At 46.1% G+C, this 19,735-nt stretch overlaps 2 protein-coding genes across 10 annotated transcripts in view; one reads left to right on the plus strand and one right to left on the minus strand.

The window, feature by feature from the left end:
• The window catches only part of WASHC1 (WASH complex subunit 1), a 37,584-nt gene extending 35,945 nt beyond the window's left edge, over nt 1-1,639 (plus strand). For all 4 annotated transcript variants that reach the window (XM_005482693.4, XM_014264121.3, XM_026790804.2 and 1 more), the window contains one exon: nt 393-1,639. In XM_005482693.4, coding sequence (XP_005482750.2) covers nt 393-544 — 152 coding nt within the window. In that variant the 3' untranslated portion in view covers nt 545-1,639. The remainder of the gene's footprint in view (nt 1-392) is intronic.
• On the minus strand, nt 1,297-18,199 carry DDX11 (DEAD/H-box helicase 11). 6 transcript variants are annotated; one of them, XM_074538951.1, is made up of 26 exons: nt 17,990-18,199; nt 17,698-17,913; nt 17,131-17,217; nt 15,611-15,768; nt 14,452-14,500; nt 13,836-13,943; nt 13,214-13,301; nt 12,141-12,343; nt 11,424-11,576; nt 11,269-11,315; nt 10,429-10,508; nt 9,604-9,648; nt 9,417-9,484; nt 9,001-9,039; nt 8,407-8,530; nt 7,755-7,889; nt 7,174-7,286; nt 6,779-6,851; nt 6,310-6,413; nt 5,611-5,760; nt 3,664-3,732; nt 3,393-3,493; nt 2,901-2,985; nt 2,251-2,326; nt 1,959-2,113; nt 1,297-1,842 (listed from the first exon to the last, which is right to left on the minus strand). In XM_074538951.1, exons 1-26 carry the CDS (start codon nt 18,137-18,139, stop codon nt 1,813-1,815), a joined length of 2,706 nt encoding a protein of 901 aa, XP_074395052.1. In that variant the 5' UTR covers nt 18,140-18,199; the 3' UTR covers nt 1,297-1,812. The 6 variants fall into 6 exon arrangements, 5 of the variants coding, with proteins under 5 accessions (XP_074395052.1, XP_074395051.1, XP_074395053.1 ...); XM_074538950.1 differs by having other exon boundaries at nt 1,297-2,113; nt 7,755-7,886; XM_074538952.1 differs by lacking the exon at nt 2,251-2,326.
• Between the last annotated feature and the right edge of the window lie 1,536 nt (nt 18,200-19,735).

Consider the following 19,735-nt stretch of genomic DNA (forward strand, 5'->3'; position numbering starts at 1 on the left):
CAGAGAATGAGCTGAGGAATTTCCACCTCAAGTCCATCTGGAGGCACTGGAGGGGTTTATATGTTTCAGAGGATGGACCCAGAAAGCCTGTGCAGAAGGGACAGCAGTGTCTTTTCTAATCCAGTGCTTGGGCAGCTGGGCCCACTGCCAGGGGCCCATACAGGCACTGGAGGTGCCATGGGAGGTTTCTGGGGCATTTAGATCAAAGGTCACACCTCAGTGCTGGGCAGTCAACAGCAGGGACTTGCTCAGGGGAGCTGTAGTTAAACCTTGGCATTAAACATGTTGGCTCTTCTGGTTACCTGGGTGGTGAGGGCATGGCTTTCACCCTCCCCTTGCTCTTTGGTCTCTAGTCCCCAGGTGTGACTCACTGTGGTTTCCTTCCCTCCCAGGTATTTCAGGGAAAGGCCCAGGAGCCTCTGGGAACACGGATGCTCCTGGCAGTCCTGCCGGTGCCTTTGCTCGCATGTCGGACTCAATACCACCCCTGCCACCCCCACAGCAGCCTGTGGGTGAGGAGGATGAGGATGACTGGGAGTCATAGATGGGATCCATTGAGTATTACTGTGGAACTATTGCTGCCTGAAAAATTTCCATGAAGTTGAAGGAAGGAGGTCCTTACTGCCTTTACTTTGGTAAAAGTGGGAAGTGTCATTAATTAAGAGTGTGTAAAGGAAAGCCCAGCTGTCCAGCCTCACAGCCCAGCACCACAGGCTGGAGGGCACCAGCTGCTAGAAGCAGGTGCTCCCCTCCCTGAAGGCACAGCTTGTGCAGACCACAGGGTTTGGACCTGCTCAAGGGGCAGGTGACTCACAATGGAAGTTTCTCAGAGGCAGCTGTTTATTTCCCTGTGGGGCTAATTAACATACAGGGAGTGGGTAACAGCTCTGTGCCATAAGTACTTTCTTCCTTGTGAAGAGCCTGGAGAGGTGGCATCCAGCTGCTGAAACTGGAAAAGAAGCAAACAGGGCTCCCGGGATGAGATGTGCTCAGGATGACAGAGGTAGCTGGGAACAGCTGAGGGATTATGTGGCTGTCCCTGGTGGTATTGCTGCCCTCCAGCACTGACCTATAACCCTGGAAAGACCCCCCAGGAAAGTTAAATTTAATAAGTTACTTTGAATTCAGAAACTTGGGGGTTAAAAAGAGCAAAGCAATCCTGTGCTTAAACATGATCAAAGGAGAAGTGCTGTATTGTGGACATATCTTTATTCCCCTTGTTAAGAATGAACTGCTTCAATCTATTGGCTGCTTGAAGCAAGGCAGAAAGAGGGTGAGAAAAAATGTTACCCACAGCTGCTCCATTACCAATCTGTGTTATTCCAATATGACATAAATTAGTGGCCTGCAAGTTTGCAATTCCTGTGAAAAGCTCAATGATGGCATTGGTCAGTCAGGCCTCCTACACTTGGTGGTTGATGGGATAAAACCCTATGTGTTCAGTCAAAATAATTACTCCCCATACTTAAGTGTACTTAAATAATACTCGCCATACTTGAGTGTTTTTATTGAAAATATTTAATCAATTTAAATAAAACCTTAACAGCTGTAAACAAAAAAAAAACAAAAAACCTTAACTGCTACTCTCTTCACCTGCCTCAGACCTACAAGCAGTTTCCCTCCTGCCTGTGGCGCTGAAGGCTCTCTCACCATCATAGCATTCAGATACTGAACAGCAAATATCCACAAAGGATGCAGAAGGCAGAGATTTTACGAAGTCCATGGTACAGAAAAGCAGTAACTTGTGTTACTTTACCTAGTCTTCAGAGGTTTAAGTCATAATGATGAATACCATCTGTTCTCTGCTCCACATCACAGAGCATCCAGCTTGCCTCGATGGAACTGGGAACACACAGAACCAGGCAGTTTGTCCTCACCCTTACTCTAAAGGGAAAGCTCTATAAAGGTCCAGATGAGGACAATGGGGAACAGTGACACAAAATACAAGGAGTTCTGACCTTTCTTAGCTCAGCAAACGCTGATCCAAAGGCAGCTTTCACCTGGGTCCTCTCCCTGATCCACTGGGGCAGTTTGTTGAAGATGGCAGGGCGTGCATACCTGTGGTCCAGGAGCACGATGCTTGCAAAGTCCTTCTGGTGGCGAATGGCTCTGCCTGTCCACAGGATAAAAACAAAGAATGAATGGCCCACTCAATTGTTTGTTCCCATCATCTGCAATGCATCCTTTTTCCTACCCTCCTCCTCCAGTGTGTTTGGTATCCCCCAGCCTGTCCAGGGAAGGATGAATTACCTATTGACTGGTTTACTGCCTTCATGCACAGGTTTTCAATCAGCACTCTGCTCGGTGCCTGGCCACCAGCTCTGGGCTGGAAAGAAGAAATAGGCAAGTCTGAACACAAGGCAGATGTAAATCAAATTGAGGAATTTTGCTGAGAAAGTGAGGTAAATACTTTTACCCCTGCAGGGTGAGCGGGTAGCCAGGCAGACCCCAAGTGGAGAGCAAGGAGGAACAGAAGAAAGGCTGCAGTCAGAAAACTGTGCTGAGCGTTCACAAAGAGCCAAACCAAGGTGCCCTTGAAGGCAGAGACCTTGTCCCCAGGAACAGCACCTCCAGTGAGCAATGAGAAGAGACAAATGATCCTGGCAAGCAGCTTCTAGCACCCTGCCACCCCTGTCGGTTGAAGGGTCTTTGCTCCCCTTGGAGCTCAGAGCTGCCAGCAAGTCCTGGTGCCATTTCCCTCCACCAAACCTCCTCTGTGTTTAGGGCCACCTGTCCAGGGGCAGCCTGGAGCAGCCTGTGCTCTCAGTACCACACTGTCTGGGAAATGAGGGCAAGCTCAAGGAAAATAAAACCTCTGAAGGCAGCTCTGGGGCTCATGTGCTGCGAAGTTAGTACTATAAAGCAGAATTGAAAGAGACAGAGGTGTAAGTGGCTCTTACCATTGTTTTATCAAGCCAGGTCATTTTTTCCTGGAGTTCTGGAGATTTAATGTTGGGGTAAGGCATTCCCACCATAATCACACACCTGCAAGGGAGGACTGCATTATTCTAATGTCTCATCCTAGGGCACTTTGCCAGTAGACTGATAAATTAGAGGTCACTGCACCCCTGAAAGACAGCCAGCCCTGCAAACCAAAGGCAACAATAAAGCACAGCAGCCTGACAACCACGTGCTGAACAGAGCTGCAGAGGGATTCAGGGTGCCAGAACAAAGGATTATCCAGCACAGCAAGCCTAACTGCATTATTCACAGAAGAGTGGCCTGGACAGGAGGGTTTTACACCACTCAGCAGCCCCTCCTGTTCCTTTAAGCATCAGCTCAGTCACACATTCCCCAGGATTTTCTATCCATGCAAGCACTGATGTGCCCATCATGCCTGGAGTCACTCCAGCACAAGCCAGAGGTGGCTTTCCAAGGAGCAGTCACCTTACCTTCCCAGGTCATCAGAGAAATTGATCCCTTCACTCATTTTGCCTCCAACTACAGAAAGCAGCAGGGCCCCTGTCATCTGTCCTCCTGTCTGGCTGCAGCGCTGCAGGAGAGGGACAGCAACTTAAACCAGAGCAGGGAACATTTCTGTGCTTCAGAAACACTCCCACACCTAGGCTGGAGCGTTCTTTCCTTGTTAAAAGTGCCCTCCTTTGCAGCATTCCCATACCTGCTGAGCTGCCACACTCCCACCAGCCTGCCTGCTCAGCTTACCTTTATGCATTTGGCATATTCCACCAGCACCTGCTCCACCTGGTTGGCTTTCTTAGGCTCCTGAAAGATCTGTCAGGCACAGTTCATCAGTTCAGCAACAGGAAACAAACAGTTTAAAGAAAGCAAATCATTTTACCCCCATGCCATTGAATGACATATGGAACTGAGGTCATGCAAGGGAAAATTGCCTGAAAAACTTACTTAACCAGTACCTTTCCTCCACCCTGAAAATGCACTACAGCTCTTTTCAGCTGGGCTCTGAAGGGAACAGCAGCTGCTCCTGCCCCTCCAACATTCCCTTTCAGCTTTGGGATACTTGTTCAATACTGAAAGAAGTTACAAGTCATCCTAGAGCTGAGAGGCAAAAAAGCAATGAGCACCTCTTGCACCTATGAATCAAGACCCTCTGGGGTCAAGCTGCAAGATCTTGGAGGACAGGGACAGGACCAATCAATTTGAATCATCAATTAATTCCAAGCAGGGACTCCCCTTGCCCAGTGAATAAATTAGCTTTTCATGCAAAGCATAAATAAAGTAGTATATCTTTATGTTATTCTAACACACCTAATTAGTTACTGAAAACCTCTGCAGTTAATTAAGCTGTATTTTACAGGTGCTTGGCCTAAAACAAGTAGTTTTCCTAGTAAACAAGAGGTCCAACATCTGTCTTCTCTGTAACAGTAAAGAATCTACAGAATGTGTTTTCCTTTGGTTAACAAGAAGTAATATAAAATGTTACCAGTCAAAATCAGTCTTTCAGTAGAAAAATAACTGGCAATTACAAATATAAGTCAAAACTAACTTATTGAAAGGTAGCTATGTAAGCTTTTGATTTAAATTAACTTTCCCTGTGTGATTTGTATATAATCTCAGTGTGATCTCACCACAACAACCTCAGGAAAGCCTTGAACCTTCCCCTGCTAAGATTTGATCTTGTGTGTGGGCAGTTGAAACTCTCACTTGCTGCACTTAGACCCAATTGCCTTGCTAATGCATATCCAATTTTCTGGAGACTGCAAAGGCAAAACAAGAACAATTTGGAGTTGACAAACTGTGAGTGGCCCAAAGCCTTGGAGGAACAAGGCAGAGCACTGGGACCCTGACAGGACACAGCTGAAAGGCACTCAGAGTGGTAACTCTACAAACACAGAGAAAATGAAGCACAATGATTCCAACCAAAAAGCTACAGGCTGCCCATGTGCCAGAATGCCAAGAATCACCAAGGCTGTGAAATGTGAGACTGTAGTAGCTTTTGGTACACACAAGTCACAGCCAGGGTGTAAGTAATTTTTCTTTCCCCTGGCACATGATCCAAGATCCCTGCACCACAACCTGAACTGACTTTCAATATTTAACTGTCAAATACCTGTGAGAGTCATTGGAAAGACTTCATATTTGCAGTGATCTCCCTATTTAATGCTTCTCACTGCTCCTTCAACGGGAGTCACCACTGCTTGTCTTCCAGTTCTCATCTCTTCTTCTGGCAGATAGCAAAATGCCATTTGTCTTACGAACTGCACTGTTGTCTCACTCTGCCTAGCCCTTGGCTGTGTTGGTCTGTGCTCAAGGGACACACAAATGAGCCGGGGAAAACAAATTCCCTGTAGGAATTTGTTTTTGTAGGAGCTCAACCTGAACAGTCGCTCCCAGCCACAAGAGAACAAGCTTGCTATGGATAGCAAAGACTGTCTGCCCCCATGGCCACTGCACAGTGTGCGCACTTCAAGGATGTATAGCTGCAATCAATCTCATTTAGATTGCAGCTCAGTGCTCAGCCACCCAGGAAGTGTAATTTATTCGTTCCTGGAGGGATTAGCTGGATAAACATCCATTCTGCTCTGTGCACAGAGCATGGGAACAACTCATAGAGAGGTCCATAATGCATATGGAATTGTTGGGGTTTTGGCACCTCCATGCAAAGTCCCAACTGCCCTGGCTGCACATCACCTTTTTCCTGGCTGCCAGGCGGGAGAGCAGCCCTGTCTTCTCCCAGTGTCCATACACCTGCTTCTCATACTCATAGGAGGGGAAGAAGCACACCACACCTCCAGGGATCACATTGCACAGGTTGCAAAGGATTCGACCTGTCTCATCCATCTGCAAGAGAGACCAGAGCATATTGCAGCTGACAGGAGTCCAGCTAATGCTGCTCCAGTTCTCTGCTCAGGGATCACACCTTCCTTATGACATGCCTTAGGGGAGGAAAAAATGTGGGAAATAAGCCAGGTCTGTGAGAACTCCCATGGGGAGCTGGGCATCACTAAAAAGCTCTTCACTGCTTGGCCTCCTTCCCTAGCCCAGGGTTTCTGTTCTGGCTGTGGAGCCGTGGTCATTCAGGAAAGGAAGGTTTGCCTCACTGCATGGAAGCTGTCCCATTAGAACAGACATTGAGAGCTGGTTAGCACATCTGCCTGAGATTGAGCAGGGGCAGAGCAGACCTAGTGTCCAGCCTTGGGTGCCCACTGGCCTGCCACAGGAAGAAGGCAGATGTGCCAGAACACCTGCAGCTGCTTCTGTGGTTTGGGATTTCCTCTGCCACGGCTTTAGCTCAGCCCCCCTCTTAAACACAGAGTGTACCCTGCTCTGAAATACAAGCATGTGAAGCAAAAAAGAGATCCCAAGGAGGGGAACAAAGGACAAACTGACCATCTGAGGCAGGTCTCTGGTCTGGTAAGTGAACTCCAGCTGCTGGTTGGAAGGACCACTGCAGAGAATGATGGGTAAAATATTTTCTGGAGGAATCACATGTCCTGGGGACAAAAACAAGTAGGGAGAGTCACCATCACTGCTGCTGGCACAAACCCCACGAGCTCAAGAGCTTGAATTGCATTCTAGTGACAGAGGCAAACGTTTGCCTGGCTAAGCCAAAGTGCCTAAGTCACTCAGCTACTCCAACTTCCATCCCCTCTGCCCCTGGGAGGAAAGCATGGCACACTGCCTGCTAATACCAGTCAAGACCACAGGGGAAGCTCAGAGTGAAAGGGAACTCACACCCCTTTGCTGCCCTGGTTTTTAGCAAAGATGCCACATTGCTCTGAGTGCTGACAGAATAGTGCTGAAGGCAAACTGCAGCCCTGGCACTGCTGAGCCCTCCCTGCCAGCCCGGCACACTCACCACAGGAGAACTCCACGATCCGGGCAGGGTCCACACCAGCACAGCACAGCAGCTGCTCTCGGAAATCAGCCACCTATGATGCACAAAATAAAGACAAGTGAAGTACCAGTGTCCCAAAAACCTCTACACCAGCAGCAGCAGCACTGCAGGTCAGGCCGAGGAGCGGCAGCGCCCTCTGCCTGCGCACAGCGGCGCCGACTCTGCAAAGCTCCCGTGGCATGATCCCGATGGGATCCCCGGCGCTGCAGAGCCAGGATGGATCACGAGCTCCTCCCACCGCTCCCCGTGCTAGCTCCAACCCACCACCAGCTCAGCCTGGCTGCTCTTTCCACCCTGGCTCGCAGACAGCACCCCCGACCTGCCGAGAGCCCAGCACAGCATCCTCATTCCCTCACCGGCTGCATGGTGCCCCCAGCAATGATGACAGCACGGCATTCTTCCACAACCTTGGCAAAGTGGACAGCTGGATTCAGCAAGAGGAATTTGAGGCTGCTCTGAGCAACTGTGCCTGGGAAAAGGAGAGAAGAGCACTCAGGAGGGAGCTGTGACACATACTCAGGGATATGAGGGACTCTCCCTCCTGACCGGGCACTCTGGCAGGTACCCACCTCTCAAAGTAAACACTTGCTGTTCAACACAGACAGAGGCAGCAGCAGGTAATGCCAACCTGGAGGTTACCTTCTGCTTCCTAATCTCCCTGGAGCTGTACAACAGGTGCAGTAAATTGCAGGACAAAACTGACCTCCAAAGTGGGGGCAGACCTCTGCAAACCCTGGCCCCAATGCCCTTAATTAAAAATTCCCTTGGGGTCATAAGCATCCTCAGACAGACCAAGCCTGCCAGCCTGCATCACAGATGGCACAAATGCAGGTTCCAGGTTCCCCAGAGACTCTTGTATCTCCTCCCTCAGTGCCAGTGAAGCACCCTGCTTGTGACTGACTCGTGCCACCCCTCCCCAGCTCTCCCTCTCCAGTACCTTGCTTGTTGAGAATGACTCTGCCATCTTGGTTTGCATTTGTGAGGGCTGAGAGGAATCCTTCAATCTGCATCAGAGGAGAGGCAGCTCGGAGCTGGTCGTGCTCAGCCTCCACGGGAGGGCTCTGGGTACCTGCTGGCCCAAAAAAGAAAGGAGAGGCAGGCAAGGCAACTTAGGCCACACTTGTAAAGACAAGGGTTAAGCACAAAATATGCTCTACAGAACACAATACCTGGCCTATATATGCAGGCAGAGAATAAATACCCATTCAAGGGGAAAATCCAAATTCCATCTCATTGCTAAATTAAAAAAAAATAAAAGAAAAATCTGATTTTTGTGGATGGCACCACTAAGCAAAGCTACTATACACAGTAGCTCAGGTCCCAGAGCCAGCAGGTCACAGAAGTGCAAAGCTTGAGTGCATGTGGTGTGAACATGGAATTACATCATGCAGCTTGAAAGGGACCTCACTAATCCAACGTACAGTTGCCTAGGTCAGCTAGTGAGACCTGTTCAAAAACACCCATGCAGGAAGACACCTTCTTCAGGCTCTCATTCTGCACATCTGCCTCCTCCCTTTCCTTATGCAGAGATACAGGTTCCACATCCTCACTCTGCCACAGATGCACAAGGAGAGGATGCCTGAACTCACCCTCCTTATCAGATCCCTGCTGAAGGGTCAGAAGAAAGTCCTGCAAACCAGCCACCTTCTGGTTCTCCTTGTTGGTCTTCACAGCTGAGGCAGGGCCCCCATATCGCTCCACAAACCCAAAAAGCTGCCAAACAAAAGCCAGAAATACTTAAGACTACCAACAGCAGGAATCAGAAAAGATAAAGGCAGGTTTGTTGGCCTGCCACAAATTAAATTCCTCAGTAGGTGTTCACAAACCAGCCTAATCAGAATGTATCAGCTCCCATTACTTTCCTACACCCACTGAATCAACAGCAAAACAAGTTTCTGATGTCTGTTTTTCCAGTGCAATGCAGCCTGCCTGCCTGGCAAATTTGAGGCCAAGCAGCACAGAATTGACACCCACTGGAATACTGTGGCAAACCCCACTGTATTTTTCTTTTCTGGATAAGCAAGAGTTAACCTGCCCATACAGTATTTTTTAAAGGAACCAGTTTGTTTGCAGAACAGGATGGAGAAGACAAGCTCCCACCCAGCTGCTGCATCTTCCATCTCAAAGTGCAGGTGTGAAGCAGCATTGGAGCACTGCTGACCATGAAACCCCAGGGCAAGTACCTTCCTGCTGATGAGGCTCTTCTCACAGTAGCGCTGAACCTGTGAGAGGAGGACAGGAAAATGAGCTGGCATTCAGCACCCTTTCTCCACCCTGCTGTCCTTGACCCCTGCCCAGCACGGCTGTCACTTGCTGTGCTTTTGGGGAGAGCTGCACAGATCTTTGTGGGCACCACCAGCCAGACCAGAGTTTATTACAGTGGCATTCCAGAGTGGAAACACAGTGTTGAGGTGCTGTGTTTGGAGCTTCAAGGGGGAAAGTTGGGTTACTGGAGTAGCAAAATTTCTGCATCCACAGCCCTTACAGTGTAGCTTTGCCTTACAGACAGCTAGAAAGCATGGGCTTTGGCTCTGTTTCCAGTTTTCACACAATAATCTCAAACAAGTCACCACCACCTGTGCCCCAACATTTGCAGTACCTTGAAGAGGTTGATATTGTCAATCTGGCTCTGAAACAGGAAGTCATTGATGGATTTTAGTACTGTCCCTGAAAAAAATAGAGAGAAGGGGAAAAGAAATTATTGGCTGCTGCTGGGCCTGCACCCCTTGCTGCCCACACCCATGTCCCTGATAGCTGCAAACCCCAGGAGTTCACTCCAGTCTTACCTGTTTGGGAAACTGCCTGACATCCAGGATTCTGGTTCACATTACCTGTAAAGCATGAAACCAGTTCAAGGAAGGCTTGAATCTATCTCAAAGTAAGCAGGAAACTAAAGACTGAGCTTGATGGGTACAGTGCACAAAAAACCCAAGAAGTAACTACACATCTGCAAAATATATCTTTGCAGACAAAACACCAGCTCTCACTCAGTTTTAATTTGCCCTGTAGAGAAGCCCTACACTCTAGAACAAGTGTGCTGCTGCATCCTAAGGAACACCACCCACATTCCTAAGATCTAGGAAACAGATCATTGGAGAAAAGGAGCGAGTCCTGCAAATTCCTGTGGACCTAAAGTCAAAGCAAAATATTTTCTCACAAAGGAAAGGCATCACTCAAGAAAGATTCATTCTGCAGATACATGCTGACACACAGAGGCCTTGCTACCAGATGACCTGGAGATTTATTTCATGCAGTTCTTGTGTTACACTGTGATAAATCTGTTATATATAAATCTGCTGTATTCCTCACTTGGCATTTTACATCATCCTCACTTCAACTGGATCTCAAAACCACACAAAGCAAACTGCCTCTACCAACTCACAATGTTATCTGCTGCTCCTAAGCTAGTGAAACAAAGAGTTCCAGCAGACATCAGTCAACTTCCCCATGTACAAACCAGCCTGCAAAATAAAACTACTGGCATGTGAACCTATACATAAGCAACACTTCCCTGCAGTCTCTGCAGAGGAGGAAGGGGGACAGTGTCCTGAGGAAGTACTAACTAGCTCAGATTTTATCAGTATCCCTGGAGACACAAAAGGTTTGCTTACCTCCCAGCATAGCCACAAACTGCTCCAGTAAATACAGGATCTGCTTAATGTACATCAAGTTCTTTGCCTTCAAACGTTTCCTATGAAAAACGAGACATGTTTAGGCCCCAAAACCTCTTCAGGGACTAACCAAAGCAGATGAGCTGCAGGAACAAGTACATGAACTCTTCTTCATTTTGGAGAGTCAGGAACTAAGAGTTCTTCCAAGTTCACTCTCCCTGTTTGTGACAGGGCACAGTCATCTGGATATCCTGCCACAGTCATCCCAAAGCATTTTTCCATGCTCCCCCCACTGTTCCTACCATTGCACCTCTCCTTGCATACTAATTATAGTTGGTTTATTACAATGGCACTGATGCCTCAAGACCCTGTTGCAATAATGCTCCAAACATTCAGAGTTATTATCATTGAACACAACAATCAGCCACTGCAGGGATGGCAAGGTGCAGAGCCAAAACCCACACACAGCTTCCTCCTCCTCAGAGCTTCCTGCTCCTACCATAATGCACAATGGAAGACTAAGGGAGAGGCATGAAACACTGAATCTTTTGAAACTCTACATCACAAAGTAGAAGTGATTAGAGGGAGATATTGGGAAACTGAGTGTATAAGGGGAAAACAGAATCCTCAGGGTATCCCCTTCTTGCTGCTTTATCCCAGCCCTGGGAGTCTGACTTAGATGGATTCTAGACAGAGATAATGAAGAGGGTGTCTTTTCACCTGCAGAACTCTTAATGCAGTAACTTTCCACTGGGGAAAAGCAAGCAAGGCCCTGCAGCCATGGGGCCAGCCAGGGCATCCCCAGCCCTTGCCTGTGCTGTTTTCCCCCAAGATCCTCACCTGTACCGCTCCATGTACTGCGACAGCTGGGAGTGGGCACAGCACAGCTGCACAAACAGAAAGCAGAAGCTGCTGTTATAAAGGAGAGAAGAAAGAGCACTCTGGATTTGTGCTCTTTAGCACAATTAGCATTAGCAGGCCAGGCTGTGACTCACCTGAGAGCCGCTGACCTCGGCACTGTGGATGCAGGTGATGGTGTCTATGAGGTTGTGAGCCTCGTCAATGATCACAACCTGGTCCTTCAGCTTGATCCCAGCAGCGTTCCTGGTAGGCTCATGCAGAAGCATCTGATAGGGCAGCACCACCAGCTACAGGAGAGGCACACACTGCCCTGATTCCAGCTCTCATCCTTACAAACTTGAGGCATTCTACAACCACTCTTAACAGCCCTTATCAGAGGGCCATGCAGAATTCAGCCAAGTGACTTCTCTTATTATGGTTAAAGTAACAACAAAACCAGGAGCACATGTTCGAGAGGGGCACTGGGATGTGAGCTGAAGAGAAATGATTATGCTACAATTGCATATGGGCTCAGGTTACCTTCTAAATCTCCTTTGGAGCACTAAAACTCTTCAGAGAGAACCCAGCAAGGAAGAAGAGTGGTGTAAGAGCTAAGAGTACACCTGTATGTCAGTATTGCCTCACACTTGCTGAACTGCTCAAGTATTTCAAAGTACTGAGACATACAGCATCCTTATGAACTTCTGATGGGAATTCTCATTTTCCTTTGCTTTCTGGGCAAAACTAGAGCTGACAGAAACACAGCCTGTTTACAGACTCCCCCAGTCTAAGTAACAGTACTAGAGGGAACAGCCCACCAGTTCATTTATAGAGTGCCTGGCATTAATGCCACTAAGACTGTTATGCCTTACCTGAGCAGCAGGGATAGCAAATCGACTCCCATAATATGGGCAGGCTTTGGCCTCCCTTCCCAAGGACACCAGCTGCTCAATATCCTTCACTTCCACCAGAACTTCATCACGGAGAAACTGCATTTGCTCAAAGGAATAAAACGGGCACACCGTGCGACTCACACGTCTCTTCTTCCCCTCATTCTCCTCACTGCTCTTCTTTTCTAACAGCAGAAATCAAAAGAAAACTATGAGCAACACACACAACAGCCTAAAATAACCATTTTGCAGAACCTCATCAATTTCAAAAGCAAGCTGTCCTGTGTATTCCTGACTTATCACCTATTTTTAGATTATTCAGCAGTAACATTTCCATCTCCATAGTAGACACTACTCTTGCCAGTTAGATTTAGCATGTGACATCTTCCAACATTTCTATCATTGAGTTAAACACAAGTATCTTTCTGTGCAGAGGTGCTGACCAGCTTAAGACATTCAGAAAATTTATTCTAATCTCAGCATAGCCTGGAGATCAAGAAAAGCACCAAGGATTCCTGTTCCTCCAACCTGTCACTTTCAAGCTTCTACCACTCTTGCTAGAACTGACTGGCAGTGCCCACTGTCTCCACACTCTCATGACACCTTTATTAGGAATTGCTACCCCAGGCTGGGATCATGTGGTATTTTCAGGGTTCTCTGTTGTGGGGAGGAAAGATGAATCTGACTCCATGTTCTTAGAAGGCTAATTTATTATTTTATGTTACTATATTATATTAAAGAATGGTATACTAAACTATACTAACAATAGAGAATGGATACTTACAAAAGGCTTAACAAGATACTACTGAAGAACTTGTGACTCTCTCCACTGGCTGTGATTGGTCATTAAGTTAAAACAATTCACATGAAATCAATCAAACAATGACCAGTTGGTAAACAATGTCCAAACCACATTACAAAGCAGCAAAACACAGGAGAAGCGAATCAGATAATTATTATTTTCCTTTTTCTCTGAGGCTTCTCAGCTTCCCAGGAGAAGAAATCCTGGAGAAGGAATTTTTCAGAAAATATGACAGCGACAGGAGCATTCTTACCATGTTTGTTCTTCTGCATCTCCATGCAGCGGTCATTGATGAGCTGGAGAGCGCCCAGGCGTCGCACCTCCTCATTCACACAGAGATTCTGACATGTGCAAACAGAGGAAGAGGAAGGGAGTCAATTCACAGCTGAGTGCCCTCATGTGCACCCCCAGCTGTAAAACAAATGATTTTCCTTAAATCAATCTCAGGCCAGATTCCAAAAATGAAGTCTACCTATTAGATAATTGTACATACTAACTGCTACACATATGCTCAAAACTCACAGAAACTTAGGAGGAAAAAAATTAAACAAAGAGGGCTCACTGCTACACAACAGCTTCTGAAAAATGCTGCCAGAACTACTAGTTTACTAAGAGGAGCACCTTCTCAGTGACTCAGACATCTGTAACATTCCATATTGGAAAAGGTAAAACATATTCTTGTATTTACATCAAAGGGTAAATGACCAAAACAGAGTTCACAGAAAAATGCACATCACACAAATCTGTGTTGTGACCCATGGCTGCCTTAGGTTTTCAACAGGAGACTCAGCCTGTCCCCAAGGTGACTTCTGTGGCACCAGCTCCACACAGCTCCTGGCAGTGTGTTCTGGGTCCCTGGGAACAGCAGCACGTACCTGCCTGGATCCCAAGGTGACCAGACGTGTGTCTTTGCCAAAGGGACTTTTCTGCACCTCCCGCACGAACTGGGACAGCTGGGAGTGGGTGCGGCTGCAGTAGTAGATCTGCAGTGAGCAACAACAAAGACAAAATGAAGAAAAGAAGAATATGGAAGCCAATCCCTACCTATGACCAATCCTATGAGGAAGCAGCCAAGCACTTCAGCAAGGTTCACCTTGCTCAAGCCTTCAAAAGCACAAGGCACGTGCTTAAAACTGCTGAGGCCAAAAGCCCCATCTTTGTTTTCTCCTCTGCATTTGCTTTTGTTGCCATTTAATTTTCCAAGATCTCTATAAAACAAGGACTCGCCATGGGAGAGTAATAAAAAACTATTTATTGCAGCAAAAAATGAAGCAGTGCTAGCACAGCAAGCTGCTTAGGCAGGCAGTGTAGTCCAGAAGGAGATGAGCACAACAGAACTAGCTGTCTTTATCAACAGACCTGGAAGGTTTTGGAAGCTACCTCCTAAATCCTTCTGTACTGCCTGACTGTTGGAAAAGTGCAAGGAAGCCATCATTCTGCTCACTCCTACACTATTCTATGAAGTGGCACTATTTAATTTCCTTCTCTCACCTTAGTCACATGCTCCTCTTCCAAATCATCATCATCATCTTCTTCCAGCCTAAGAAAAGAGAAAGTTCAGTTTCCTTTCAGCAGACCTCTGACAGTAAGAATCAAATGATGCTCCACCACAGGAGTGAGGTCTCAAGAGAGATGATTAAGTCATCTCAAAAAGAGCCTCAGAACTCAGCTGGTAAAAGAAAATTTAACTTTTTAACAACAGTGTAAGTGTGCATAGTCAAGTCAAGCCTTTCTCTTTAAAGGAAAAATCTCTCCTGGGCTGTGCCTTTTTTCCAAGTCCAAGAATTTCTTTTTCTTTTGATTGAGGGGCTCTAAGCCTCAGGCATAAGCTAATCAGTGCTATACTATTCTTTGGTGACGTTATTTATTTATTTTTGTAAAGCTTTCCCATTAGAAGCAATTTACCACCCTCCAGATATTGCATAAAGAAGGGCTTCAGGAAAGCACTCAGCTGCCATTGAGCTCCTCAAAGATAAAGATAACAGCAGTTCAATGTTTGATAAACTATTTACATATAAAAAAAGTAGTTAAGTGTTCTTCAATTTTTAAAGCAGAAGGATATGTCTAGACACGAATTAGTAAATTTGTAATTTAAATGTGTTTTATTTTTTGTGCTGAAGTATGGCTTCTGGCTTTCTGCATAAAGCAAATGCATGAGAGATAAAAGTGTGCAGGGGATTTTCATGCCAAAGCTCTGTCTTAAAGAAATGTGAACATCTCTGCCTTTAGTGTATCAAAAGATGCCAGTGCTAATCTGCAGAACTGGCAGCTTCCTCTGGTGTCCTGAGTTCCATTCTGCTTTTCTAATGCAAGGAACTTGATCTCCAGTCATTCACTCAGCATCCAGAGGCACTCTTTGGGAAGCTGGGCATGGATAAAGGCAGAACACACATTTTAAGATGCACTTTCTCAGAAAGCATTTCAAGTCACTCATCGGTCTAACAAGTTTATAAAAACCAAAACAAACCAAACTAAAATCCCCCCCAAACAACCAATTAAATAAAACCCCAGAACAACCACCATCTTACACTGTTTGAAAAGGTGAGAAACACTTTTTAATCAAATCTGCACAACTTCTTTAATCAGGACAAGACAAAAATTAACAGAAAATGTTTCCTTAGCATGGAATCCCCTCATTCCCTGTCCTTACCCAGATACCACTTTCTTTTCATCATCACTCTCATATTCAGCAAGAATCAGCTCCTCCTCATTGTGATCCAGCTGGTCTAGAGCATCCTCTCCAGCTCCCTGTGAAAGAGCCTCCTTGCTGAGCTGAAGGAGGCGCTTTGCCTCATCCTCCTCACATCTCTGGAAGGAACACAAAGGCTCAGCATTTCCCATATAAAAAGAGAGTGGCACAGGGGCTGCTTTATGGCATGAACAGGGCAGAAGACAGCACAGTCCCTCACAGAAGGCTGAAGCTGTTCAGCCCTACAGAAATCAGCTGTTACCAAAACCAAAGACCTGCCCACACAGATGGTTATGAAGGGGAAACATGAAGGACCTTCTCTGCAAAAGGCGTGCTGAACTAACAGACCCTCAATGAAATGTTCATGTAATCCGGTGTTAGCTGCTTAAAGTGGCCCATAAAAGATGTCTGCCTGAGAGAAAATAGCGTGTAAATAAACCTGAACAAACAAACATGTAAGGACATAATAACACACTCTGTGCACATTTAACTCAAAGCTAGAATCAGCTCAGCATCTCGCTTAGAACAAGATTTGTTTTCCAGATTTTTCTCCAGTTGTATGACTGTTACTCTAACACAAGTCTCTCTACAAAAATTCAGTTGAACTGTTGAACAGTTTTCTAATTAACTTTTGTGTCACGACAAAGGTTCATTTTTCCATCTCAAAACAGTATCTTGCAATGTCAATGAGCATTTTATTGCCATGGAATATACAGAAAATGCAGTTGGTAAGCACTACAGAAAAGATGAATCAGTCACTTTTCTAAATCTCCATAATATTTCTCTCAGTTGCTTTCTCGCTTTTCATCATGCTTCTCATTTCACATGCTCTTCATTCTCTTTTAAGAGACAAGTTCTTTGTTCCATTTGGTTTTTATTTGCCATTCTTTACTATTTCTGTCATATCCTTTTGACAGGAGTTGACCAAAACATTACACAGTATTTGAGATAGTGCACACTAGAAATTAATAGCCTGGCAGCCTAATAAACCTATTTGGGAACCTGAACTGAGTATTTCTGGGAAGTATAACTCATATAATTAAAAACCATCTAGAGCACTGAGGCCAGTTCATGCAGCTAAATGAGAAGAAATATGTATCTGTGAACTTTAATATAATTTTTATTCCAGAGGTACTGTTCACACATGTTCATAAAACAGAGATCTTTCCAAAAAAAGCCTCTGAGTATTAAAGCTTTTAAAAGAAAAGCAGAAAGCCAGAAGGCAATCAGAACACACATCATTTCTGCCCACACACAAAAACTGTAGCAGGAAATTACTGATGCACAAATTGTTTTTCACATCTGTACTTTTAAAAGAAAATTTAACAAATAATTTCGGATGACCAATTTCAGAAACCTCATACAAAGAGCTCCTCAAACAGGTGGGTTGGAAAAGTCAGTGTGAAGTCACACGTAAGCAAATATGAACAACACTGAAGGTAACCAAAACACAAAGTTTTGATCTCTGTGGAGTAACTCACCTTCCTCTTTGCTGCATATTTTAACTGCACATTTTGCCGAATTTTCTCAAGACGCTCTTCTCGCTTTTTCCTTCTGATCTGCTCTTCCTACAAAAATGGGAGAGTGTAGGCAGGATTAAGTGGATTTAGTCCTCAACCCTTGGTATCACTCCTTATGCTCTGGGCATAGAAAAAAGACTAAGGGAAATAAAATTTCCGGGACAGGGCCAGGACAGGGTTCCATTCTCTTGGTGTGCTGAGTGGTTCTCTGCTCAAAGCAATAGAAAGCAATAGAGTTTCCTGTCCTGGACAACCTACAGGCAAAGACACACCACCGAATTTGCTTCACGTGTTCTCCACTCACCATCCAGGATGCAGGAACAGTTTGCCCAGAGAGCTGCTGGAGTTCCCCTCTGGGAGATGCTAAACAGCCGCCTGGACACTGGGTACCGCGCTCCAGGGACTCGAGCAGAGAGGATGTTCTAGGTGACCCTTCCAGCCCCAGCCATGCCGTGACTATGTGATATCAGCCCTCCCGATCCTATCCTCGTTTTTTCACCCCGTCCTCTACACAGAGCGCATCCCCACCTTCAGCCTGTCCACCTTGTCCCGTTCCTCCTTCCTCTGCACGAAGGCCGTGACCCAGTCCGGCTGCCCGGCCGTGTCCGCGCTGCCCGGCCGCGCCTGCTGCGGGCTCGGCGCGTCCTGCCCGAGCGCCAGCAGCTGCTCCTCCTCCTGCCGCCGCTTCTCCTCCCAGTCCCGCAGCCAGGCCAGGGCCCCGCAGATGAGGCTCAGCGATTTTCCCTGTCACGGAGAGCCGGCAAGGTGAGCAGCGCTGCCGCCGCCGCCACCGCGGCCCCGCCCGGCCCCGCCGCCTCACCGTGCCCGTGGGGCTCTCGAAGATGCCGACCCGGCCGGCCTCCAGCGCGGCGTACAGCGCCTCCATGAACTGCTCCTGGATGCGGTACGGAGTGTAGGGGAACGGGAACCGACCTGGTCCGGGATCCGCCGCTGCCGCCCCGCTCTCCATCCCGCCCGCTTCGAACCGGGCGCCGCGGCCGCGGCCGCCCCTTCCCGTGACGCGGCGGAAGGACCGCCCTGTGCTGCCTCTGTGCACCGATCCCCTTCCCGAGCTGTCATCCCCTTCCCCATCCCCTCCCATCGCGCACGGACAGAAAATTACATTTCAGAGGGAGGAAAAAAAAAAAAAAAGGTTTTATTTAGGATGTGTGAACAAAATTGCGCATTTTATATTGGCTTTTCGCAAATATTAAAATGAATATTATATGTGTTATATTAGAAAGTTATGCTCTATTAATTTTCTTGAATAGTGTCTTAAATGTAGTTTTGGATTATAACAGAGTGTTAAAATAAAAACCATGCTATGTAAGATACTTTTTTTTAAGGAAAGGACTTGCAGCGAGATAGCAGCCATAGGACACCTAAATCTGTCAGAGAAAAATAAATTTATTGCTCCCTTATCAGAAGAAACAAACTTCTTCCCACCTCACTTATCCCTGAAGACACCTTTAGGATTAATAGGAAGAAGCTGACACTGACCAGACAGAATCCTGTGTTTGAATGGAATTTATGCATCATGTATGAGGTGTATGAATATGCAACAGGCTATTGCTTTTAAGGGTTAATCCTCTGTTAATGTGTGTGCTTTTTTGGGCTTATTTTTCCCAGAAAGAGGTACCCGGACGTCCATAACTCTTTGTTTGTATTGCCTCATATTGTCCTAATCCAAATCGTCCAAATTATTATTGCTCTAATTTTACTGCTATTTTTATAACCATTATATTATTATTAAAGTTTTAAAATTTTAAAAACAAGTGATTGGCGTTTTTCCCAGATAGAAATGCACAGTAATAAAACACTGCCATATAGAAAGGGTTTATGTAATACTCAGTCCTGTATTTGAACTGCATATGTTCATACCCTGGAAACAGCAGCGACCGTAGGAAGAGCAGCATAAAAAGAACAAGACAACTGCAATCAATCTCTGGACCAGCAGTAAGAACTCATCGTGTACTGGTTCAGACTAGGCCATCTGGGGCAAATCCTTATTTTGGGGGGTTAAATAATATAAGGCCATATTTTTGTCCATGTTGTGTTGATGTTGGATGTTGGAAGAAGTTTCAAATCAGCAACAACAAATCTGGGAGAAGCTATAGACTTCCCTTCAACTGGAAGCACTTCTGCATCCAGGATTTCTGGGAACAGCCATTGGTTTTGTGTTACCTAGCTATCATGAGGTAGGAATTCCTTGTCCCATGTAAAATTTGGAAAATAGAAAGAAAAGACAAAGAGATTTAAATTCAGACTATTTATTTCCTTTTTCCTTCCAGTCATAGCCCTTTTCCTTAAAAAGAAAGTTTAGCAGCAATTTGTATCTAGATTTTATCTACAGAACAGATAGACAACTGAGTAAAATTATAAACTGTTTTATTAACCTTTAGACTGAAACGTTTGGAGGCTCCTGGTTTTTCAGAGGTTATACTGATTTGGAAGCACTCATGCTAGAGTATGAGTTACAATGGACAGCACTGCTTACAGACTGAACATCATCCTGTCACATGGAGTGATGCAGCAAAAAACCCTTCAGTTTTGTTTCAGATAATCT

The sequence above is a fragment of the Zonotrichia albicollis genome, chromosome 4 (genome assembly GCF_047830755.1).
Source record: "Zonotrichia albicollis isolate bZonAlb1 chromosome 4, bZonAlb1.hap1, whole genome shotgun sequence".
NCBI classification, from domain to species: Eukaryota; Metazoa; Chordata; class Aves; order Passeriformes; family Passerellidae; genus Zonotrichia; species Zonotrichia albicollis.